At 46.2% G+C, this 26,535-nt stretch overlaps 1 protein-coding gene across 3 annotated transcripts in view; it reads right to left on the bottom strand.

Annotated features, from left to right (window-relative positions):
- Positions 1-21,403, bottom strand: part of CACNA1E (calcium voltage-gated channel subunit alpha1 E) — a 455,081-nt gene extending 433,678 nt beyond the window's left edge. For 2 of the 3 annotated variants that reach the window (XM_088801607.1, XM_088801608.1), the window contains exons 1-3: positions 21,200-21,403; positions 20,838-20,933; positions 18,890-18,968 (exon numbers count right to left, since the gene is read on the bottom strand). In XM_088801607.1, the coding sequence (XP_088657733.1) occupies positions 18,890-18,968; positions 20,838-20,933; positions 21,200-21,316 (292 nt within the window). In that variant the 5' untranslated portion in view covers positions 21,317-21,403. The remainder of the gene's footprint in view (positions 1-18,889; positions 18,969-20,837; positions 20,934-21,199) is intronic. The other variant, XM_088801612.1, reaches the window with a different exon arrangement.
- Positions 21,404-26,535: the final 5,132 nt, after the last annotated feature.

Raw genomic sequence — 26,535 nt, 5'->3', positions numbered from 1 at the left:
TGACAGGATTCATCATAGAGGGAAAAAAAATCATAGAATCAAATAATCCTTCTGTCTTTCAGATATTGGAAGCTTCCATAACATATCCCCAGACGCTCATCAAATCTATCCAGTGACGGGAACCTTACTACCCCAATGGACAAGCTAATCCATCTCGAAACAGTTTTGATTGTGGAGATGTTCTCCCTTTCTTGGATTTCCCTGATGCTTTCTTCAGTTGCTCCTAATTCCATCTCTTGGGTCCACCAAGATCTAGTCTAATTCCTGATCCACAAGACAGCCTGCCAGATATTTGAAAGTTTTCAAGTCCTTTGGGTCCTTTCTTCTTCAAGAGCAACATATAGACTTCCTTCAACCATCTCAGACATCACTTGGTTTCAAATCCTTTCATTTTTCCCATTTGGTTAGTTAATGCTTTTAGAGATCAATTTTCTATATCTCTCTTAAAAGCTGGCCCCTAAAAAGGTATGAAACACTCTAGACATAAACTGGCTGATGTAAAGTAAAATGAAAACTCTTCATGTTAGACACTTAGATACTATATTTTTATGAATATAACCTAAACTGCACTTAATGCTTAAGTTGTGGTCACATGGCATGGCATGTGCTTACTGTAGACTAAAATCCTTTAGCGGCAAGTGCTTCCCAACTGCTGATGAAATAATTAATTTTTATTTATTATGCCTCCCTCACATAGCTGAGCATTAGCCCCAAAATTATATAAGGAGGTAACATCTTTCATGCTCTTTCTATTCCCTCTACTTGAGCCCCAACTATAAATTCAAATGACTATTTCAACAATCTAGAAAAAGAAACACTGTGCCTGATCAATAAATTTGCATGGGAAGATGTCAACATGAAGTTCTGTAATATGAGAATAAAGACTTCAGCAGTCCCAGAGAACCCCAACACTGTTCCTGATTTCTGTTGTGAGCCCTCCCTTCCAATGTCCCTAAATCAATCAAAAAGCCCTGGGGAGATACCTTGAGGGGTGAATGAACCTCTCTCTGATAACTAAGAGAGAAGAAAAGAGATCTGTAAAAACCACTTTTCTAATATTTTAACTTTTTAAAAGATAAATTAATGTTTTAAAAACTAACAACGATGTATTATAATATACGTGGAAGTAAAATTTATGACAGCAATAACACAAAAGACATGAGAGGGAAATGCAGAAGTATATTATTTTAAAGTTCTCATATTATACATGAAATGGTATATTATTTAAAAGTAGACTATGTTAACTTAAAGATGCATATTGTAAACCCTACATTAAACACACACACACACACACACACACACACACACACACACACGAGGTATAGCTAGTGGGGAGAAAATAGAATAATACAAAATCCTCGATCCAAAAAAAGGTAGAGAAAGAGCAAATTATGAACAAAGAACAGATTAAAACAAATCTGAAGAGAAAACAAAAAGAGACGTAAACCCACCTGTGATTACGTTATTATATTACACTAAATGCAAATGGTCTAAACAGTTCAATTAAAAGGCAGAGATAATGAGACTGAATAAAACAGTAGAACACAAGCATGTGATTTCTAGAAGAAACCAATTCTAAATATGAAGTCAAAGATAAGTTAAAACTAAAAAGATGTTAAGACGGTATATGATGCAAACCCTAATCAAAGGATAACTAGAGTGTCTATGTTAATGCTAGAGTGTCTATGTTAATGTCATAACAAGCAATAAAAGACTAAAGAACCAAAATTTAATAATGATAAAAGGGTCACCTCCTCAGGAAGACATAACAATCGTAAATGTTATGCACCTTGCAACAGAGTTTTCAATACAGGAAGCAAAATGTATAGACAGAAGTGAAAGGAGAAATAGATAAATACAATTATAGTTGGAGATTTCAGCATTCCTCTCTCAGTAATTGATAAAACAAGTAGACTAAAAATTCAATAAAAATACAGAAAACTTGAACAACACATAAACCAATTCGAACTAACTGACATTTACAGAATACTCCATCCCATTCAGCATCATGTACTCAGAGAACTTACAATGTTCTCTGACTACAACAGAATGAAGAAATCAACAACAGAAAGTGATCTGGCAAATCTCAAAATGTGTTGAAATTAAACAGAATGCTTCCAAATAATCCAGTGGTCAAATAAAAATCATAAGAAAAAATTTTAAATATATTGAACTGAATGACAATGAAAACACACATATCAAAATATGTGGCATGCAACTAAAGCAGTGCTTGTTGGAAAATCCATAGCTTTAAACACTTATGTTAGAGGAGAAGAAAGGTCTAAAACAAATTATCCAAGCTTCCACCTTAAGAGGCAAGAAGAACGAGCAAATTAAACCTAAATTAAGAAAAAAAAGCAGAAACCAATGGCATAGAAAATAGATGAAATAGAGAAAAATCCATAAAAACATAAAAACAAAAACTGGTTGTTTGAAAAGATCATTAAGCAGCACATGAAAAAGCATGAAATATTTAGATAGAATTTAAACAAAATATGTGCAAACGCTATAAACTGCAAAACACAAAACATTTTCAGATAAATTAAAGTAGACCTAAATAATTGGAGAGATATACCATGTTTGTGGACTGGAAAATTCAGTATTATTAAGATTAATTCTCCCTAAATTGATCTACATGTAGATTTAAATGGGGATTGCAATGAAAATACCAGCAGGTTTTCTTGTAAAATGTAACAAGTTAATTCTAAAATTGATATCGAAGTTCAAAGAAGTTAGAATATCCAAAATAATTTCGAAAAAGAATAAGGTAGAAAACTTACACTACCTGATTTCAAGACTTACTATAAAGCTACAGCAACCAAGACAGTGTGGTATGAGTACATGTATAAACATATAAATGAATGGAATTGAATTGAGCGTCCAGAAATCAATTCTCACACATATGGGTCAATTATCACATTTGAGAGAATTGTCAAGAGAATCCAACGGGGAAAAACAATTGTTACAACAAATGCTGCTGAAACATCTGGATATTCATAGAGAAAACAATGAACTTCACTCCTTCCCTCACAGCATACAAAAAAAACTAACTTGATATGGATAATAGACTTAAATGTAACAGCTAAAACTATAAAATTTCTAGAAGGAAACATAGGGGAAAATATTTGTGACCTTGGGATACGCAAAGATTTCTTAGAGAGTATACAAAAAGCATGAACCACAGAAGAAAAAATTGGTAAATTGGCCTTCATCAAAAACAAAAATTTCTCTTCAAAAGACACCTTACAAAAATGAAAAGGCAAGACACAAGAAAATATTCACAATGCATATGTGTGACAAAGGACTAATATCCAGAATATTTAAACAATGTCTCCAACCCGATAATAAGATAAACAACCAATTTTTAAATGAGAATATATTTGAACAGGCACCTCACAAAATAAGATATACAAATACCAAATACATGAATATATGTTTATCGTCATTAGTCATAACAAAAATTTAAGTTAAAACCACAATGAGATACCACTGCACACCCATTAGAATGACAAAATTTAAAAAAAAACAAAAAACTGACCATATCAGGTGTGAGGATATGGAGCAAATGGAATTTTTATAGGTGGCTGGGTTTATATAAAATGTTTTAACCACTTTGAAAATAACTTGGCACTTTCTTAAAAAGGTTAAACATACACTTATATATAACCCAGCAGTTCTGCTCTTAGGTATTTATCCAAGAAAAATGAGAACGTATTTCCACAAAAAGAGTTTACACAAATGGCCATAGCAATTTTATTTATAATAGCTCAAAACTAGAAGCAACCTAAATGTCTAACAACAGATGAATGGATAAGCAAATTTTGGTATATTCATAAAATGCAATATGATTTATTCCATTAACAATATACCACATACAAAATGGATAAATCTCAAAAACATTGTGCTGAGCAAAAGAAGCCAAGTTCATAAGAGTACTTACTATTTGACTTCATTTATATGAAATTCTATAAGAGGTAAATTGATGCTATATTTTTGGCCTAGTATCCTAAGTGTTGGGGGTACTGATTGCAAAGGTATATGAGGAAATACTTTGGGGTCATAGAGCTGCATTATATCTTGATTGTGGGGGTTTTTACTCAGGTGTGCACATTTGTCAAAGCTCATCAAACCGTACACTTAAAAGGGGTGTATTTTATTTTACGCAAATTATATCTCAATAAATGTGTGTTTTTTATAAACCAAGTAGTCAAAAGAACAAACCCTGACCTTCTCAGACTTACAGTGAGGGCCCTGCATAACTTCTCCCCACACTCTTCATATGCCCCAGCTTCAAAATAACCCTCAAATTCAAACAAATTGGCTTACAACCTGTCCTCCCCAAAAAAGACTAAGCATCACTGCTACAGAGAGCTTTCTGTGCCTGCATAAACCCTCTTTGCTCTACCGGTCCCACACTCATGGTCGGCCTTCACAAAGCCTTCCTCCCACCGCCCTGATTATTCCACCCTTGGTTATTGCACCACTTTTACTCTTTTGGTTGTTCCTTTATTTGTTTTATGTGTGTTCCTCTCATCTCCCAAGGTAAACTGTTACCCTTTGATATACAGTCAATTCCAGTTATTTCTGGTATTTATGTTCTATCGAGTTGCTGTGAACACTGAAGTCGCCAGGATTGAACCATTCATTGCTCCCGGGGGGAAAACTCGGGGCTGGATTCCTGAGAAATTCTGGTCACAACTCTTTCATCAACCAACCAATCCATAACCTTGTGGTATGCATGTTTCTCTTTAAAGACAACCTATTCAATATATAGTGTTGATTCATTAAACTCATGGCCCCACAGCCCTGTCACTCACGCCTGAAGAAAGCTTTATCTAACACACATATTTTCTCCCTAATGCACATCCCAGCCTTTTTCCCAGCCTTAGAAACACCGGGCAGCCCTTCAGCAGTACCCTTGGGGCTATTTTAAAGAAAGAAATCACCAAGAAAAATGCAAAAACATGGCACTAAAGACATCCACGAAAAGGATGATTGTTTAGAGTATGAGCCAGGGAACAAGGAGGCAGAGGGATGCCTCGTTCCCCCTCCGCTGGAAATGCGCCAGGTGAGGGACTCCAATTTTCCCTGTACCACACATGACCATGAAGGACCCTGAAAGAGCCCTGAGCCTGGATTTGGGGGTTACAATACATTTTGGCGAGCGAGTGAAATCACAAATACGGAGTTCATGAATAATGGAGATTGCAGGTACTGCACACACACTAGGCATCAATAATTTATGCAGAGGATCGAAGGGACAAACAAAAGGAGGAAATAACTCATGGCTTCACTGAAGTCTCTATCAAGAATCCTTGTTTAAAATTCATTTCAGGAGGTACATTCAGGCTGGAAGAGAAGCTCTCCAAAGTCAGTTTTTGAGACTCTTACAGACACAAATTAGAGGCCATTGCTAGGCAGAGGCTGAGGAGAAAAATCTCCCCACCATCAGCCATTTGCAAGGTCCATTAAGGAAAGTTTCTTGTTTTTTATTGGCAATCTGCAAACTATCTACTTCTGACTGGGGAGAATGGGTAAAACAAAACGAAAAAAATGACTGTCCTGTTTCTAAAACAAAGGGATATTTGCCGTGTTACCTTGTGAAGAGAAAATAGACTAGAGAGAGAGAGAGAATACACATGATTTAATTTACCCCATTAAAAATTTCTGCCTAAGAATTAATCACATTTCTACACACTAACAACGAAATGTCTGAAAAAGAAATAAGGAACACAATCCCATTCACAATAGCCTCAAAAACCAATAAAATAGTTAGGAATCAATTTAACCGAGGAGGTGAAAGGTCTGTACACTGAGCGTAACAAGTTTTGGGGCGCAGCAGTAGATAATCAAACCACAGTCTAAAACAAGCTATAAAGACATAGTGTGCCTCAAACACAACTTGAACAAAACACATTGAGTGAAGGCAGATGTGAAGGGGCATGAAAAGAGCACATCAGCTCCACAGGTGAGTGAAGAAGGCTTCAATAGGTGCTCCTAGTGCACCTACTTTTAGGGAGCTGTCCCCCTGGTGCCTACAAAGAGGACTAAGCAAGTGTTTGGGGGTGCAGATGGGCTGAGGCACTGAACGTCCTTGGTTTCTGCCGTGTTGACATGGCAGAGTCCTCCCTTCAGAAGCCCGTGGCCCACCAGTGTCCAGCCAGCAGAGACGAGTGTCTTCTGCCCCTCCAGCTTGCTCTCATCCCAGCCTTTGCTCCCCAGCCTGGCAGGGCCGGTTTCATGGAAGACACCCACTGGGCTCCCTCGCTGTCTCCCCTGCAGGGCCCGGCAAGCCAGCCTTGCTCTCAGCACAGGAAAGGGACTGGTGGCTGGATTGTTGAAATGGCACACTTCAGGGCCATGGCACTGCAGAATAAGGTCATCTGGAAGGTCACAGATGCTGTTTCCTTCATGTGGGCTTCACCGTCTTATTTGGATATCCAGGTATTATATTTGGTTGGGTTTCCATCTGGATCCAAAGTTATCGTGTTCTGAATTATCAGCATATTTATACTCTCATCTGTAGTCCCACTTACTACGCTTGTACGCCCTTTAAGACGAAGCAGTCTAGCCTCATGGAAATGATGGAGGGGGGACAGAAAGGGACTAACTAGGGCATCGAACCATCCCAGTTTGCCCAGAGGACTCAAGGGGGTCCCAAGATCCAGGGTTTTCAGAGCCAAAACCTGGAAAGTCTTAGGCAAAGCAGGGCAGTTGGTCATTCTACTACTAAAATCTCCAGAGGGTACAACCCTGCCAGCACCCCTCACAGGTCCATACAGCCCTCCAGGGTGGGAGAAAGGGGGCGGAAGAGCCACTGCCATCGCCCATGCAGCCCTATGGCCCCATGGGAGCGCCCAGCTCCCTCACCGGCTATGACGATGGTCTCCTGGGTAACGAGCCGCAAGTCTGTCTCCCAGCCCAGGGTTCTCTGCTCAGAGAGGTTTGTGCTCAAACAAGTTTTGGAAAATTTAGGTTCAACATAAACTAATCAGAGGCTTTCACTGCAGGACTTCTCAGAGCCTATACAACAAGCACACTGCTTTCCAGTCCTCTATTCAGGAACCTGCTGAGGAGCAGCGAACACAAGAAATGGCAGCAGGAAGAGTTCAAATCCTCATCTTCATCATCACCATTCCCAGCGTCAGCATCAATGTCATCACCGTCGCAGGCAGGGGCCACACTTACCAAGTGATTCTTATGCAGGGGGCATTGAGGGAAGAGCCTTCCGGCCCTTACAAGATTTAGTCATCACAATAGCACTACAAGCAGTGCTCAGAAGGTTTAAGTGACTTGCCCAGGGCACACAGCTAGTAATGCCTGAGGCAGGATTTGAACCAAGGTCTGCCTATCGTCAGTGTCTCCTGAGCAATGACTGGTGGCAGAGGCCAGTTCTGCTGCCTGGCTCCTTTCTTGTCCCCTCCCACTTCCCTCCTAATAGGATTTATTTGTTTCTAGAGGCTCTGGTTACAAAGGGAAGAGGTTCTCCCAGGCCAAGATTTTGAGGGCAAAGAGAGCCATTTCCAAAAAGACCCCCCAAAAAAGGTTAAACTTCAGTGGGCCTGACAATAGTTCCACCCGAGAACAACGATCACAACAGGAAAAGCCAACATTTTTTGAGCACTTACTATAAGCAGGTGCAGGCTAATAGCTTTATGTAGGTTCTCTCATGAGAATTACAGAAAAAGGAAGTCTCAGATTGGGTCTCACCCTTAGAGCCAGTATCTATGGAACCACACGACTCCTGTGCATGGCACTCTGAGCCTCAGTTTACTCATCTGCAAAGTGGGATGATATTAGTTCCTACCTTATGGAATTATTTTGAGGATTAAATGAATTAATATTTGTAAAGCACTTAGCACAGTGCCTGGCAAGATGCAAGTCGATATGTGTTTGCTTTTGTTAGTTAGATTCCAAGAAAAAGATCAGTGCATCTTAGGGAACCAGGGAGCCAGGGGCTGGGGCTGAGTGTGAGAGAAGAGTGTCTGTCCTTTCTATAGCAGCAGTCCCTCTGGCTTCAGAGAGATGGTCTCCATCCATCTTCACATCCCAGTTCCCAGCCCAGTGCCTGGCTCACTGCAGGCTCCCCAAAATGTCTGCTGGATGCTGCCCATGGCTTCCTTCTCCACCCCCACGCAATCCTGGTTCATAGCTTCACATGCAGAAAATGGGTCTTCAGAGGGACACAAAGCCCACGGAACACCCACTGGTAGGACTTTTCTCCTTCCCACACCCTATTTTCCCTGCCCGGGCCTGGCCCCCTTGTCCAGACTGGCACAAAGGTCACCCTCAGCAACCCCTGCTTGGCCTTCCGCTTTTCACCTTCCCCTGCAGAGGACGGAGCTGGGGTATAGGATACAAACTCCTGCTGGTGAACAGATGGCAAGCTCTGGCCCGACATTAGAGATGGGCTCTTCAGGCTTACGTAAGGAGATCAGGTCACTGAAATAGGCTGTGGGATCTGGTTTTCCCATTTTACAGATGAGGAAACTGAGGCTCAGAGGATTAAGTGGCCCAATGTTAAGCGGTGATGTCAAGATTTGAGTCCAGGTCTTTCTGATCACAAATCAGAATTCTTTCCATTACAATACGCCCCTCTTCTCTCTCACCTCTCCTACTTTGTTCCTCTTCTCTCAACTTTCCATTTGGAAATCTATCCCACTGCTTCTCGGAATTTGCCTTTCCAGAGTTGGTGGTAAAGAGTAGCCATCTCCACTAACCTGCGCCCTGTGAAAACTACCCCACCCACAAATGTCTTCCTGCTCCCCCCACCTCCAAAGTCCCCTCTACACACACACCCCGTGATATTGCAGTTTGTGGGTCTTTTTGGTCACAGTTTGTTTTTGTTTTTGTTTTTAATTCTACCAAGTGGACCGGGGGTGGAGAGTCAAATCGTTACTATATTTATACTGTAAATGGATTTAGGTGATCATAAAGGCAGATGTTGCTATAGCAACTAACGTTCTAGGATCCCATACACATCCCTTTGCCTTTGTGCAAAATACACTGGATTGTAGCTAACATCTCCCTAAATGGTCTGTGCAGAGCAGGGCACACTGACCAGGTGGGCAGGTCAAGGCCAGCTCACACACGTGGGGCTCTTCAGTTACCAAAATACTGGCTGCAGCTGGTAGTTCCAGATGGACCTGGGCGCCAGCACACTCTCAGAGAGCCCTCGGGAGGTGGCTCTCTCCCTCCTGGCTGGATTCTCTTCTTTGCTCTCTTTTCTTTCCCCTTTTCATGCTGGTTCTAAATTAGGCTAATTGGTTAACTACAGCCTGGGCTATTTTCTGAACACCCCTGGCTGGCAACAGGGCATTCGCTCTGACAATAACCCACCTTGGTGTGAAGGAGACCCCCTCAGGACCTGCCCTGGTGTTGTGCTGCTTGATGAGCCCAGGCCCCTTTCCCTGGGACCCCTCCCCACCTTGCTGGGAGCCCCTCACCCACCCAATCAAAGCTGTCCCACTGTGTATCACGCAAAGGGGAAAAGACCAGGCTGGAATTTAAAGGACCTGTGCTCTAGCCCAGGCTCTGCCACCTAGGAGCTGCCACCTAGCTGCTGCATGACCTCCCCAGCCTTAGTCCCCTGACCTGTGAGAGAGGGCTGCTTGACTGCAGAAAGTGCAAGCCTAGTATGGTTCATTCATTAAGTAGGTGAGAATGATAACACGACAAATACTTCCCACCAGTGTTTGCCTTTTTTCACAAAATAGGAACCTTAAACCACAAGAATCAAACCAGAATTATAGAAATTCAGCCATCAGTTAACAGGTGGGGGATAGGCTCTCATAGCAACCATCTACACACGTGGCATCACCTAGTGACATGATCCACACTCCGTCTACCATGATACACGTGGGTGCTCAGGAGCTCAGAGTCCGGTATGGGAGGCAGACGGGTACATGGCAATAGATACACAGTGTGATGGACACCATGGTGGGTGTGTGCTCTGAGGACGGACACGGAAACCGGAGGGAGGTCCTAGCTGTGTGAACTTGGGCAAGCTACCCACTCTCTCTGAGCCTCAGTCTCCTCACCTGTGAATTGGACACAATGTCTGATTCAGAGCTGTTTCTAGACAAGCTTATCTACTCCGTGCTTTGGACTACCACCCATTTCTAGTGGCTCCCACACATCTAATACGCCCCATACCCAGCCCAGACCTCTTCCTCGAGCCCTCTATCTATCTGTGAAGCTGGCAGCTGTGTGTTCTTCAGAGACCTCAAACTCAATATATCCCCAACTGAGCTCGCCATCTTCCCCTGTACATCTTTGCCTCTCCCCATACTCTCCGTCTGGAGCAATAGGTCCGTCTTCTACTTCTTGCCTCTCTGGACATGCCCGCAGGACCAACCAACCATCCAGTTCTATGGAATTCACCTCCCAAGTATCTCTGGATCCTGAAATAAGTGCCCCGGTCCTGACTTTCAATGTCTCCAGCTCTCCTGGGCCTTCCTCACCCTGGTCTGGGCCTCACGAATCACATCCTCCCCACAGATTCCAGGGGGGCCCTTTCGCCATGCAGAGGTCATGACATCATCCCCATCGACGGACAGGTGCAGACTCCTCCCTGAGGCTCTTCAGAACGCAGCCTCTGCCACCTTCCTGGCCTCGCTCCCCTCCCCTGCCTCAGTCTCCCCATTCCTGGCTCTCAGACCTGCTGCAGTCCCCGTGGCATTCCTCACCTTGGTGCCTTTGCCTAGCTGGGCATTCCCTCTGCTTGGAATGCCCTCTAGCCCATTTCCTTCATACTCTTTCTTCCCCTTGCCCTTCTATTCACAGTCACACATTACCTCCTCCTGGAAGTACTGATTTTCCTCTCAGATTTTCCTGGGCTGGGCTCCCTGAAAGCCAAGCGCATCTCGCTCTTGTCACACTCACCATGTTGTTTGCTGTGTACATGCTCATTTCACCCATCAGACTTCAAGCTCTCCTGTCGCACAGACTAACCGCAGCTCCTTTATACGCGTGCCTCCGCTCCCTAGCACAGCCAGGCGCCTCGCCAGGATCGAAATTATGTCTGATGAAAATGTTAAGGAGGGAACTATTTGGAAGAGAATCTTTCTCTTAAAACTGAATTGAACCCATGGACTTTATAGCCTTATTTTCTATCCAGCTGAGCCAAGCAAAGGCAATAGTGCTAAACCAGATGGCCGTCTCCAGATTCCAGCTGTGATGGTCAGTTTTATGTGTCAGCTTAACTCGGCTGCAGTACCAAGTGAGTCAAGGAGGTGCTGCCGTGAAGCGGTTTTGCAGGTGCGGTAACATCTAGAACCAGTGGACTTTAAGTAAAGGAGATAGGTAAGTGGGCGTCATCCAATTAGTTGAAAGGCCGTAAGAGCAGAACTGAGGTTTCCCTGAGGAAGAAGCCATTCTGCCTATGATGGCAGCTTCAGCCCATACCTGAGAGTGTCCAGTCTGCCCACCTTGGTGGCCCACCCTGTGGGTTTCAGACTTGCCTCGCCAGCCCTCACAACTGTGTAAGGCAAATCCATGCACTCAATGTAGCTTTACATGTATACACATACATATGTATATACTGTATACATACACTACTGTCTATATACATTATAGATACCCCATACCTCTATATAGATAGAGTAGAGATAGAGACAGAGAGACAGAAATAGAGACATCTCCTATGGGCTCTGTTTCTCTGGTAGAGCCCTGCCAGACCCCTGGGCTTCCAGGCTCTTATCTTTGCATCACAGCTCTCTCAGAGGGGAGTATACTTAGGAGCTCTTTAGATGTCTCCACTTTCAGTAGCCCTGCAGCATCCACGAGAAGTGGGTGCCTGGTGAGGAAGATGCTCCCTTGGCTCCAGGAGAACCTCAGCCCAGGGGGCTCAACAGCTTTCCGAGCCGGCACGGTGGGACCGCTTGTCGGCTTTCCCATCTCCTAGGCCAGGGCTGGCTCCCCGGCAGACCAAGACTGAAGCATCAGTATTCGGTACTAACGAGAAGAAAAGGCTGCTGTAGATTATTGAACTTGGCCAATTCACAAGTAAACAAACACACACTCGCAAGCCAGAGCCTGGGCTAATACAATGTACTTTGCTCATTTAATTTAACATGAGTCCTTCACGGCATATTAGTAGGAGTCCTGTAGTATATGTTGTGGAAATAATGAAGGCTTAGCAACGAGACCTGTTTCAGCACTATGCTATTAAACCTTCACTAAGAAGGGAGGTGAGGCTGCCAGGCTTTTTGTGGAAATGACTGGGTTTGGAAATTAGCACTGTTCGAAAGAGTTAGGTGAGACAGAGTCTGGCAACGGCCCAGAATGGAACGATCCCAGGAACGCTCAGCTCATGGGTCTGAGGACCAAGGCCACTGCCGAACCCAGGATCAGCCAGCTTCTCAGATCTCAACAAGGCCCAGTGCGCACTCCTCTGTCATGGCCAACAGGGGGGTTGCTGTCTGGGAGAACACTGAAGCAGTCACAGGAAGGAGGACACCCCAACTCTAACCCTACTTGGTCACATGCAAACCCCACGAACCTGAGCCGCCCTCAGTGACCATCTGTCTCCCACTAGGAGCAAAATCAAGATTCAGAGAATCCTCTCTCACTGGTCAGATGAGAACTGGGCCCCTCTCCCGTCCTTCCTTCTCAAGTGTGATTGGTTGAGTTAGATGGTTCTATCAAAACTCAGAAGAAGGCTAGTGGGGTTTTCTTCCCTCCATCTTACCAACCCAATTTCAATTTGTATGCCACACCTCAAGCCTTTCCTGCCTTCTTCCCAGCCAGACTGGGATGTCGCCCTTCCCTGCTTGTCCCCAGGGGCACGACCACCAGTTATCTCTCAGTGGAGAAGCATCCCCAGCACGGCTGTGTCTCCATCATCAGCCATTTTAGCCTTTCCGCTCTTGTCTGTGGAATGAAAGATTGCCTTTTAAAGCAGTTCCAGGCATCATTGACTAAGGAGAAGATAATCGCCTGGGGAAGGAGACCACAATTCCTGTCTCTCAAGTCTCCACTATGTTGCAGAAACGCACTGAACTACTGAACTGAGAGACACTAGACGTGCGGTCTAGGCCCCCTCTGCCACACCATCAGCTCTGAAATCTTGGGTAAGTCGTTCACTGCTCAGCATCCGTTTCCCTTTTGTAACATGGAAGCTACAGCACTTATTTCTGAGGTGCCAGGAAATGAAAAGCTTGTTTCTCCAAGATCACCTCTTGTATGCTTGCTGTGCTACTACCCCTGTTCTGGGTCTTTCTTTTTCTCCCTCCCTCTCTCCTGCCCTCCAGTTCTGCCTCCCTCTTCCTCTCACCTCCTCCTCACCCCGCTCTGGGTCTCCCTCAGATTTCAATAAGTCACCACCAGAGCAGACAACCTACACACCTTTATCTCCATGTTTCTGCAGCCCCATCCTGTGGTGCCCAGATTGCTCGACCAGTGGAAATAGGAAATAGTCCTGGAAGCTCTCAGCATCATAAGGAAGGGGACTGTTGGTGGGGACGCAGCTACTATAATGAAAAGCTGAAAAGGAGCCCACGCAGCTTCAGGCCCCTGGAAGGGGCAAAAAGTAGGGAACTTCAGCTCTTGGGGATAAAATTCAGAGCCTCGGACAGTGAGGTATGTTGGGGGTGGGGAAAGGACTGGGTGTGTACAGCACATTGATTGATTCATGTAATTTGTGAATTAACATTAACCCTACTAAGTGCCTGGCATCGAGCTCAGTGTCATTAACGAGAAAGACACCGTCCCTATCCTCAAGGAACTCAGTGTACAGTGGGGGAGATCGACGTGATGGGAGAGAATTCCAATACAGAGAAGAAGCAGTGGGTGGATGGGAGGACACTGCAGGCTCCCGAGTCCACTCTGTGGGGTTAGAACAGACTTCCTGGAGGAGAGGCGGGCCAAACTAAGACCAGAAAGGGTGCCTTCAGCTAACCCAGTCTCCCGGCAGCATTTGATGCAGTTGACACCCCTCCTCCTTGAAACACTTTCTTCACTTAATTTTCCTCCCTTTCAGCCCGTTCTTCCTAGTCGCCTTCACTGGAGGCTTATCTTCCAAACGTTTAGATGTTTGCATGCCCAGCGCTTGACCCTCGGGCCTCTTCTCTGTTGCTCTCACTCGGTAGGAGAGCCCATCCATTTCTTGGCTTTAAGTACCACCTGCCATCAGAAACCACCCAATTTGTATTTCTAGCTTGATCTCTCCTTCCAGCCACTAACTCAGTAGCTCCCCAACAGGTATCTTCATCTAAATATGACCAAAACTGAACATTTGACTTCTACCCCCACCTTCACCCTAAAACTACACCCTCCCTCAATCTTTCCCTCTCAGGCCAAACCCTGGAGTCATTCTTGAATTCTCTTTTTTCTCTCATGCCAACATCCAACTGGTCAGCAAATCTTGCATCCATCTCTGCCTTAAACAGATACCCCAAATTTGGCCTCTTCTTACCATCTCCATGGTCCTCACCTTGGGCCAAGCCACCACATCTCCCTCTGCAGTCACCGCCTAACTGATCTCCTCACCTCCGATTTGTCCCTAAAATCAGAGTGATTCTTTAGAACTGTAAGTCAGATCATGTGCTCACCTGCTCAGAGCCTCCCGTGGTTTCCTGTGTCACTCAGAATAAAATACAAAGTCTCTCCCATTGCCTAGAAGAATCCCATGTCATCTGGGCCTCCACCCCTCTGGTCTCAACAACGCCCACGGCTTCCCCACTGCCCACAACCCACCACGTTCACTATCTCCAGCCACACCGCCTGTTCCTTGAACAAGCCAAGCACCCTTCTCCCCTCCTCCCCCCAGATCTGTGTGTTCTACCTCCTTCTCTTATGCCCACTTGACTTTCTCCCGCACTTCAGATGTCATCTCCTCAGACGGGCCTCCGTGGCACAGATATGTTGACTTCTTGTGTCAGGAGTTCCTAGCTAGATACAGATGGAACACTCAGCTACAATCTGTGAAGACTTCTTTCCATGAAGGTAGTGTTCACAGGGGAAACCAAGAAGAGATTTGGAGAACTAGCAACCCTGGGAGGTTGGCACCATCCTTTGTTACCCTTAGTCCTGGAGGAACAAGGCGAGGACATGGTATTACCAGAGCCCGTATGGAAGCGGGAACCCTGGGTGTGCTGGTGCTTGGTGGAGCTGTGGCTGTGGGATGGCAGCCATTGCAGAACAGTGGCAGTGCAGGAAGAACAAATGCCCACCCTTTTGCCATCCTCGGGTCTCCTGCGGGTGCACCCTTTTGGCCAAATCCAGCCGGGAGTTGGAGGGATCCAGTCCATGGAGTTGAGGCGCAAGAGAACAGAGCAGGTCGGAGAAGCACAGAGAACAGATCTGCCTTGGGAGGCAAAGGGAGATGATGCAGCACCTCACTATTCTGCTTCCTCTCCTTCCGGGCACCAGACGGGACCTCAAATTCCCTGTCCCTTCCCTTGATGTCAGTACAGCATGCCCCTTGCTTTAGCCAATGTCACTTCCAGATATACGTCACATACGTCATCACATTCCCCCTTCCACCTGCTATGATGACCAGTGACAGTCAGAGGATAAAAACTCAGTCAGCCCGGGTCCAAAGTGACAAAGATGGGGAGTAGAGTCCCCTGCTGTCTGCCAGAGGACATGTCACAGGAGCAAACATAAGCCCTGAGATTTGGGAGTAGTTCGTTACTGTAGTTTCACCTAGTTTATCCTGACTGATTACTTACCCGCCAAAATAGCAACCTCCCTCAGCCTTACACCTTACTATCTCTTGCTTTCTTCATCAGACTTATCACCACCTGACAAACTTCGATGTTTGTTCATTGTCTGTCTCCTTCCTCTGAAATGTAAACCATGGAGGGCAGGACTTTGTTTAGTTCACCACTAATTCTTGGCACCTAGAACAGCCCTGGGTTCCTAGCAGATGCTACACTTCTTGGATGAATAGATGAATGAGTAAATGAGCTCGCGGTGACTCACATGTGTTATTATGTCCTAGGCAATTCTAAGGAAGTAACAGATTAAACGAATCACGAAGGTGTCCAGCTTAAGCCATGGAGTGAGTCGTGGAGGCATTTTGACTTCAGAGCCCAAGCACTTGAGCACTGTGCTATCTGGCTTTCCAAGGGGGCTTGCTGGGGGCGTTCAGGAGAGGCCATTCAGGGCGCAGGCCAGAGGCTGAAGAGAGCCCGTGCAGCCTCCTGCCAGAAAGTGTTAGTTATGGCTGGAGCCACGAGTGACAACCAATAAACTATCTGGGGTAACAGGGAAAATTAAAAACTTTGTTTGACTATGCAAAAATAATGCTAATTATAGTCATTTATGTGACTTGCTTACCATGTCTGCCTAATTACCAGGCAGAACAATTATGTAGATCTTTAACTAACGTCAACCTAACTTTGATTGTAACCGTTAAGAGCTAAAAACAAGAGCTTGGTCCAACAATGAGTCGGTTGCTCACAGAAACTGGTTCTCTGCCCAGAATTTAAAATGAGGGAGAAACTTCCTCTACCAGTTACTGCCGATATTATTAGTGATCTTCCAGGTACAAGTGTTTCGTCTGGACTAGAAGGTCCTTGAGGCTGGCGCGATCTCATTTTTCCTGTTATCACTATGCCCTCCCCACCCGGAGCCCAGGTCAGCCCTGAGTAGAGGGGGCTCCTGAGCCAGTGTTTATCTGTTGGTGGTCTTTCCATGGTCCTGACTCCCGTGACCCTGAGTCTCCTCTTGCTGCCTGGAGGCTGAAGATGCAAGATTTGCTGAAAGACAGCATGTCTATAGCTGTGCACTGTGGCAAGAACCTTCCCTGAAGCCCTGTAACAGGCCTTCAGAAGAGGTGGGGTGAGGGTGGGATAGGGTGTTTGGGCTCAGGACTAGCTAAGAAGAACCCTTGAAATGTTATAACAGAGAGTGGCAGCTGTCCCCGAAGTGTCCATTCTCTCCTTCCAGTTAACAGTTTTAGCTGGGCACATGGCAGCCAGCCGAAGGCCATATTCCCAGACTCCTTTGCAGCTAGGTGTGGCCAGTGAGATGTCAGAAGTGACGTATGCAAATTCAAAACAATTCATTGAAAAGAGAAGGCATGGACCTCCCTCCACTTTTCCCCCTTTCCTCTGGCTGGGGTACAGGAAGAATGGTAGAGCTCAGGCAAGCTCCCTTGGACCCAGGATGGAATAGAGGTGTTGAGATGCCAGAACAGCAAGATCAGGGGAGCCTGGAGTTCAGAACTGCGGGCTGCAGTATCACACCGTTACAGAGCATTGCCACCATGCACGTGCAATAGACGTAAATCACCATAAGCACAGAAAATAGTCAAATGTACCCAAAAATGAACAGTAGAGGAAGTAGAGAATTTTGCATATTTGTTACCTTTGCTTTTAATATAGATTTTTCCCTTTTAAGTTCAGATGATTTCGTTGTTAACGGTGGCCGTGTTTAACAACCAGCTCTCAAGATTTCTGAACATTTGCGCAAGCTCCAGCTTCCGGTCTATGACACTAGCAAAACCTGCATCCTAATACAGAGGTGATGCAGGGAGTGTGAGGCAGGTTGAAATCATGTTCTCAGGGGTGTGTGATATATAACGCAGCCCATGGATGCCCCAGGGTTACCTGGAAAATGAGGCTGTTCCAGGGAGAACTTTGAACAGACAATTCGAAAGCTTCTATTAGTTATCGTTTTAAAACAAAAGCAAAACTCCTTCTTGTAGCCTAACTCCAACTTAAACGCACCCACGTCTGTGGAGAGCTGCTGTTCTAGAAGACTGCTAAGGCCCTTCCTGCTCCAAAGCCCAATGCTCCTGCATGGTCGGGTTGAGCCTTTCTGCCTCTTTCCCACCTGCCTCTCTTGGGACCTGGGACCTTCTCTCACCAGCTTAAAGGCAGAGAGACCCTGTCTCTGGTGAGAGGCATGGCCCCTGACCTAACCTCTCACAGGTGAAAGGCAGGTAAACAATTCATTCAATAAATGAGCACAGAGTAAGTGGAACAGATCAGAGCTCAGAGAAATGTGTTTAGTAGAATCCCACTTTGTTAACAGAAAGAAAGAGAGGAAGGCAGGAAGAGAACAAGAGAGGGAGGAAGGAAGGGAGAGAGGGAGGGAGGGAGGGAGGGAGGGAGAGAGGGAGAGAGGGAGGGAGGGAGGGAGGGAGGGAGGGAGGGAGAGAGGGAGAGAGGGAGGGAGGGAGGGAGGGAGGGAGAGAGGGAGGGAGGGAGGGAGGGAGGGAGGGAGGGAGATACGTTGTATATATGCTTTTCTGAGCCAAGAGAACTCTGTGAAAGGATACCCACCAAACAATCATTATGGGTTACCTTGGGAGACAGAAAAGGAGGGGGAGGGTAACTTTCCTTTTATGCATCTGTATTATCTAAACAATGCAGCAAGGATTCCTTTACTTTTGTTATTTAAAAACACTAGAAAAGTGATGTGAAGTACTACACACACAGCAGTTAAAATGGATGAACTAAAACTATCTGATATCAGCATGGCTAAGTCTCAAACAATCATTTTGAGCAAAAGAAAGAAGTTAAGGATGAATACAGACGTCATGAAAACAATTATATAGTTTTAAAAAGATTACTTATTGCTTATGGATACGTAGCAATAGTGTATAAGAATATGCGTGGGGATAGCAAACCCAAATTCACATTAGCAGTTACTTCTAAAGACGGACGGCAATGAGAACTAAAGGAATGTACAGCTTTTTTCTGCTGGTCTGCATTGCATTTGTGTGTGCGCGCGTGTTCATTTGAAGCAATATAGCAGGTGTTAAGATTTGATAAAGTTAGGTCAGAGATACTCAGATGTTCATTATCAAAACCTTTCTATTTATATGCTTGAAAAATTCCATAATTAAAATTACCGTGATTTTTAAATTAACAGAATGTATTTGCAAAGAGACATTCAATCACAAAAAAAGAGAATGCATGCATATCACACATACCTTCCTTTAAGTATCCCCAGCGCCTGGCCCTCGTCTGCCATCTCTTGAGCCTCTGTGTGTACAGATGCTTTGCTAGACTCTAGGAATACAAAAGGGTCATTCAGATTCAGCCCGTTTTTAAGAGTCTCACATAAAGCAGGAGAGACAGATGGATAACGGACTCTAAGTCACCAGGTTTGCTCTATGGTACAGACATATGGCCCTGGCAGTGCCTCTTCTGCTGATAGAGAAGGTGACCAACGGGCATGGAGAGGCCGCATGAAGAAGGCAAAGCAGACTCGTGCTCACCTCCCCGCTCCATGGCTCACGGACATGGGACCTTCCGTAAATGACGAAACTTCTCTAAGTCCTATTCCTCACTTGTAAACACTTTGCAGGGCTGTAAGTACAGGCCCACCTTGGAGATAGTGCAGGTTTGGTTCCAGACCACCGTCATAAAGCGAGGATCGCAATAAAGCGAGTCGTAATGTTTTGCTGGGGGAGGGTCTTACCTTCCATTTGTACAAATCGCTACACCTGTGAAGTGTACGCAAGTGTGCAAGAAAACGAGGCGTGTTGTAGTCCATGAGATCACCTCATTGAAAGCACCTGGCACCTTGACGGGGCCGTGAGTGCCCACTAACTATGAGAACACGTGTGGACACTGAGGGTCAAGAAAGCTGAATCTTTCATCCAAGTTCAAACTAGCGTGGATGACAAATCCCAGATTCCAGCCAGGTGTGTGCTCCTAAAGTGCACTGAACACAGCAAGAATCTTGAGTTTTCTGGGGGCTCAAAAATACCTGTTGAATTGAGACTGAATGTCCAATTGGAAGTCAATTGTCTCATTGTAGAATCATTTGAAGGTAAAAGAAACTTAAAAGAAGAAATCACTGAACTGGAACAGTTAGCAAGGCCGAGACAGGAGTCTCGGAGATCTCACAGCAGGGCGGGGCCAGCCGCCGGGGCTCCCCCCACCATCACACCCCAGCTGCCAGGTTCAGACACGCGCATCTACTCTCCCTGGACAGCACAGGTCCCTCTCTGCAGCCAGCGACACTGGTGATCGGTCCTCACCCATCAGTCTGCCCTCCGTGGCTTTCAAGGCACCCTCGCCCCTGGCCCTCCCCACGCTTCACTCTCCTGCCTGGGCAGCTCCTTCTCCACCCAGGTGGCATTTTGTGTGGCTTTGAGGAACGTTGGACTTCCTTCTGCCTCTGGAAAGCTGGGTCAGACCAGGGTGGGGGCCTGGAGTCACCACCTGGACGAGTCAGCTTGAGTCACCAGAAAAGCAACAGCTCCAGTGATAACAGCAGGATACGCATTGTCGTGCGGGGGACCCTGCTCGCTGCGCCATGTGTCGTGCAGGGAGGCCTGCGGGGTCTCTGCTCCCGCTCCCCATACAAGAACGCAGGATATGGTGAGGCCAAAAAGGAACACCCACGGAGCCATAGGTGGGGGAGTCATACCACTATATTCTCTCTGGCGGCACTATACTCTCACTGGAGGCTGGATCCACACTGTCCGCAAACCGCCATCCACACTTGCCAGCCCAGCCGCCATCTTCTTGCTAGCCCCCATTCTTTCCTCTCCTTCCCTAGCGTACCCACAGCAGTTATATTAGTGGCCAATGGCTCACTGGTTACAGCTGATGGCCAACTAGCCACAGCTGATGGCCATGCAATCACAGTTGATGGCCATTTACTACCTGAGCCAGCACCTGTCTATGTGAGGCCGAGAGCCTGGAAACTACTTTCTGGGGCTCTGCCCCCACACGCATTGTGTGTCAAATGGTATTCCTGTCTTACATCATTTCACTGACTCTTCTGAGAGTGTGAGAGAGACGTGATTATTATTCTTGCATCATGGACTAGAAAACTACCACTAAGAAAAGTTACAGAGCTGGTCTAAGGTCACCCAGAGAGCAAGTAGTGGAGCCAGGATTTGAACTCTTGAGCCCACGACTTACCCACTGTGCAACGCTGCGTCTTTGGAACAGGATGTAGATTATATCCACTGGGGGCATCCTCTCCGCAATGGTGACCGTCCTCCATTTGACATAAACCTACAAGATGGGGAAATAAGTCTGCACACATACTTCCCTTCTTGCATGAACATTCAAGTTCAAATTGCCTGTGGTCCACAGCCTGGGCAGTTGAGTCTAGGGTTTACATACAATCATCTTCCCAACCCCTTCCTTCTTGTTTACATGTGAAAATCAACCAACTGCTTCTATGTTGGTCCGTGTGCCATTTAGGAGTCCCCCAAACACACATGACTGCATACAAATGCACCTCAGAATCCTCTGGGTTTGAAAGAGAACTTACTCACCCAAGACTTGCTGAGTAAGGAAGAAACGCTGTCCTGGCCGGTGCACGCGTTGGAACGGCAAGGCCCGCTCCCCTCCACTGTTTCTGGAAGGTTACATAACAGCCCTGAGGACCTCATGTAATTCGCTTGGGTGTAGCTGCTTTTCTATGATTCTCTTGCTGGGTGGAAATGATGAGAAATAGCATGTTCCCAGTTTCTCTCAGTAGCTCCACATGAACCAGGACGTGATGGGTACCACGCAGTGGAATAATGAGATTTCACCTACCGGAGAAGAGGTTACATAAGTGGAAATCAGCCCATTCGCCGTAACAGTAAAGGAAGGTCAGACAGACAGACAGCTCTGTTTTGAGCTATCTATCCTGGTTCTGAGGGGGGTGGAGGGTGTAGATGAAAAGGGAGCCCACTAGAGATGTGATTCTAAATTATTCAACTTGACCGTCCCCTTAAGACGTGCCAGGAAGCTGGAGGGCTCGGAGGAGGGGCTTCTTTCCCCAGGTATCAGAAGCTCTCCTGCTCTCCTCACACGGAGCTCAGGCCTTGTCCTTCCGCTTCCCTCTCTGACCCTCGAGAACAGTGATTGTCAGTACCGCTGTCCCTCAACTATTTCTACCTGACTCAGAAAGGGATGTAGGACACATGGAGAACGGCTGTTCCTTCCCGTATTCTCACCGCCTACTGAGAGAGACAGAGGGAGAGAGAGAGCAAGAAAGCTCTACGTCTTGATTGTGGCACAGAAAGAAACAATGAGCTCTGTTCATTCACTGGCCTGACAATGGAGTGAGCTTTGGTACAAAAGCCCGTATTCAAACCAGTCATTACCATAATTCTGTCAGAGCAGGCAGAGGACAAAGGTACTTCACACACCTATGCACGCTTGCTCTCCACAGACCAAAGTAAAAATTAAACACAGGCAGAACCGACAAATCAATACTCCCGGTGGGTTCCATAGCTAGTTTAGATATCTCCCGAGGACATTTCAAAGCTCATTCCCAAGTCCCGTCCACAGAAACCAGACTTCAGGGGTCCAAGGTGGAGCTTGGAGGCCCTGTGCAGGCCCACCAGGCAGCCTGGCTCAGCGAGCCACCGAGGGTCCCTGGGAAGGCTTGCCTAGGACCCTCTCTCCTTCATTCACACAAAAGGTGTGACCCTGAGTGGCAGCCCTTTAAGTGCCAGTCCCACTTTTGATGGATCAAACACTTATAACGTACCTATACTCCAGGCATTATTCTCAACACTTTACACGTGTTAATTAATGCATGTCATTAATGCAGCCCTTATACCAATTCTCCGAGGCAGCTACTATCCGTTATCACCTCATTAACAAACAGGAAACTGAGGCACAGAGGGTTCACTCGGAGCCAGGATCTCAACCCACACAGGCCGACTTCAGAGTGAGTGCACACACGGAGTTGCTGCACACCTGCGATTTGAAAACTCATGCTCAACCACACTGAACTCCTTGAAGCAAGGATGAGGGTGAATCCCCCTGCATGCAGGGCAGGCCCTCAGGACACATCACTGGACTGAGGGCCTTCTCTGGCCAGGCCCTGGGCTAGGGATTTTCACACGGAGTTCCACGTTAGCCCTCATCCACCCTGCCTCACACAGTGTCCCTGTTCTCCCCCTCTCCCCCTCGCGGAACGGCGATAAGTCTCATTGACAGCGGAGTGGATATACTCAGGTACAGCCCTGCTGTGCTTTTCAGGCTGCTTCTCTTCTGCCATCCATGGCTAGGAGCCATTACAGCCTTCCATTCGGCGGGATCCCATGCCGTGTCTTCCTTGGCAGGGGAAGAAGGGAGGAGGGAGGTGCTAAGACGAGGGAGGCGTGAAGGAGGCGGAGTTCACCGGTCAGGAGGTCCATTAGGGAGGCTCTTGGATCAACACCCATGGAAGGGGAGGGAAAGGGCCGAGGGAATAGGGCAGCAATGCAGGTCTGACAGCCTTAGCCAACCCCATGGGGAGCTCACAGTTCCCACATTTCCCAGTGAGCCAAAAATGCCAGGCCCTTCTGTCTCCACCACCCCTGACTTTAAGCAGCAGGAATGAGGAAAGAGAAAGAGGAAGGTACATTCCTATCTTTGAGGGCATGACGCAGATGTTGCCACAGCATATCACTGGCCTCCTATTGGCCCAACGTAATCCAGGTGACCACCCCAGCTAAAGGGACACTAGGAACTGCAGCTTCAGCTGGGTGGCTCAGTGTACACCTAAAAATTCTCTTACTCCAGAACCAGAGGAGAAAAGATATTGGGACACAGCTAGCTGTCTCTGCCAGAGGTACCTAGAAAACTAAAGCTAAGCTAGTGATTATTCCAAGAGACATCTAAGTTACATCATAAAGAAAACGTAATCATAATTACTATATGGCTTCGCTGTGAACAATTTTGCCTGGAAATCTAGACACTGATTTTTATTGAACGAAAACTTATTATAAGATAGCTATTGGGAGAAGATGGAGGGAGAAACCTGGGTCTGTTGAAAGGGGGATAGAGACATGGATGAAAAAGAGAATCATTAACCTTAGCAGAAAGTCAACAGAGGATGCCTCAAATTTAAAAAATCAAGAAATAACAATATACTAATGTCATTTGGGAATATGGAGGCTAAACACCAGAAGAAAGAGCTAAAAGTTGCCTCCGGGAATTTGAGATAAGAAGTTGGATGGGGACGGATGACTTTCATTATAATCCTTATAATACTTTTTTAACTTTTAAGTTCATGTATATACCTTACTTTGATGAAAACAAGAATTTACGATATGGTATAGGTATTTTAAAAAATCCTGCATAGTAAAACAAATAGACTTATAGTTTTGCTTATTTTGATGAGTCAGTCATCCTGACTATAATCAATTTCTTCAACTTTCTCTCAGTGACCCCCAAACTCAGTGTTTTAAAACTTCTAGGTGATTCTAACGTGCAGTGGGGTTGGAGAACCACAGTACAGAGTGCCTTGGGGAACCGGTGGGCAACCCCAGGTCTCCTTCCAGCAGCCTGAGCCCAGTCTCTCCATCCTGACGAGTCAGCTGACCCAGGGATCCCAGAGGCCTTCTTCTGAAGCCTGGATGGAAAGTCCAGGCTGACAGGTCGGAGCTGAGCAGAAAGACCCAGTGGGGTTTATTCTATTCTAATCTGCCTGCTGGGAGGCCCATCCTGCCGCTCCTCCCATAACTGGACTGGAATCATGATTCTCCCGACACAGATCTGATTGATTCACTTCCAGTAGGAAGGAGACAAGGCCAGTGGGAGATTGCAGAACAGAAGAATTGCTGAAGAACACAACAATCGCTAAACCCATCGTGCTCTCTCTGGGAAAGGAGAGCTCCGCAGATCCCTGATCGTAGATTCCCTGGAGTGGTCCCACTGCAGTCTCATTTTCCACATTCACACACACGGAAACTCACACCCAGCGGCCTGTCAGGGGTTGGCACCCCGACCCTTCTCTGGGAGAACAGATGTACAAGAGATGACGGGGGCAGCCCAGGAAAACACAAGCCAATCATTCACCCCCACGCCCGTACACAGAGGAGTGTTTCTCGGCCTTCAAAGGCAGGGCAATGCCGGTGCCAAGAGTGGAACCAGCTGCCAAACCCGTCCTGAGGCCATGTCACAGTTTTCTAGGAATAGGACCCACGTGGCATTGCAAAGCTCAAAAGTGACCTCTGGGGTTCAGCAGCTGAAAGCAGCCACTGGCTCCCATTTGGAGCCAGGAGACCCTTACTGAAAGGTGGAGTGGTCACTCTGGGATCGCCCTGCAGCTTGAAGGCTGTTGACTCAGGCTCAGACCCCAGGGGTCAAGAGGCAGCAGGGTATGGTGACTAAGAGCATGGCTGTGTCAGCCAGGCCGGTGACTGACGTGATCCAAAAATGGGCGCCAGCCTCAGGTAGCCTCTGGGCCAAAGCCTCTCAGACTCAGGGGAGACTCATGACTACTCTGAGGGGCTAAGCTCTTCTTTATGCCAAAATCAATGAATTCAATACTTCAGTCTTCCAGTTGACAAATGTGTATGAAACCCCTGCCATGTGACAAGTAGGAGTCAGACTAGGGATGATGTGACAGTGAATAAAACAGACAGGGTTCCTGCCCTTGTAAAACTCACTCGTGGGGAAGACGCATCATAAACAGCTGCAGCAGCCAGTAATTAAAATTATTTTAGACTGTGAAAAATTCTGTCTGGGAAATAAATATGGTGCTGATAGAGGCTGACAGAGCAGTGGTCTCCTCATGATGGGTGGTCCAAAAGGCCCTTGGGAGGGAGTAATGTTTAAGCAGAGACCCCAAGGATAAGGAACGGTAGGAACAAAAGGCATTGCATGTGCAAAGGCCCTGAGGCAGAAAGCACTTGGCATGTCCTAGGAAGTGTAAGAAGAGCCGTGTGACTAGAGCAGAATGCAAGAAGAGGAGGGCAGGAAGAGCTGGGGAAGGAGGCAGAGCCAGCTCACACAGGGTGGGGAGTCACAGAAGATGCTGAGTTTTATTAAACTCATTGGAGAATTTTAAGCAGGAAGCTGACATGGTTAGTATTTTGAAAAGATCTCTTCTCTGGTGTGGGGAAAATGCAAATAAACTTTAAATCAGAGGAGAAGAGGTTTAGGGTAGCCAGAAGAAAAGGTTTTCTGAGAAACAGGACCAGCTAGAAAGGGGTGACTTGCTAGAAATTTCTACGTTCTTACAAGCACTTAAAAATAAGATAGAACCATCTCTCTAAAATGGTTTATAATTGTCTACTTTGGAACAATGGTTTAATTCTGGTTCCTACAGGAGTTACATCTCCAATGAATTTTTCAGATCTAGAAAGCGGAGAAAATACTTACCTGTTCCGCCTTTTTTAATTGAATGAGATAGTAAATTTTTAAAACTTTGAAAACATTGTAGGTATTCTTATTCCAATCAAGCAACAGAAATGTGTTGAGAAGTTTACCGTGAGCCAAGCTCTGTGGAAAATGCAAAGTTCTTTTTGTGAAAAGAGTCCATCTCCAAGATGCTTACACACTGAGTTGGGGAGAAAGGACCAAAAAAACCCATAAAAAGTTGAGTAAGAATAAAGTACTGAAATTTCAGTTCAAGACAAACAATAGAAGAAGTATCATAGGTTGTATATGAGAACTCACTAAATGGATTGTAAAGACAACACCCAGAACTATTGGAAATGGGGAAAAACTACACTTGGCCGCACCTGGACAGAGAATTTCAGGTGTGGCTGTCTTGGATCTGGGCTTTGGAGCCACTACAAAGATTGGGAAGGCGTTTCCGGAGGGGAAATGGGCCGGAGAGTTCAGGATGCATTATGGGGGGATCCTGGATGCACTCCTATCTAGTCACTGATTGTTGCAA

This window comes from Rhinolophus sinicus, chromosome 11, assembly GCF_057876585.1.
Source record: "Rhinolophus sinicus isolate RSI-liver-muscle chromosome 11, RSI-T2T, whole genome shotgun sequence".
NCBI classification, from domain to species: Eukaryota; Metazoa; Chordata; class Mammalia; order Chiroptera; family Rhinolophidae; genus Rhinolophus; species Rhinolophus sinicus.
This window is presented reverse-complemented; position numbering and strand designations above follow the sequence as displayed.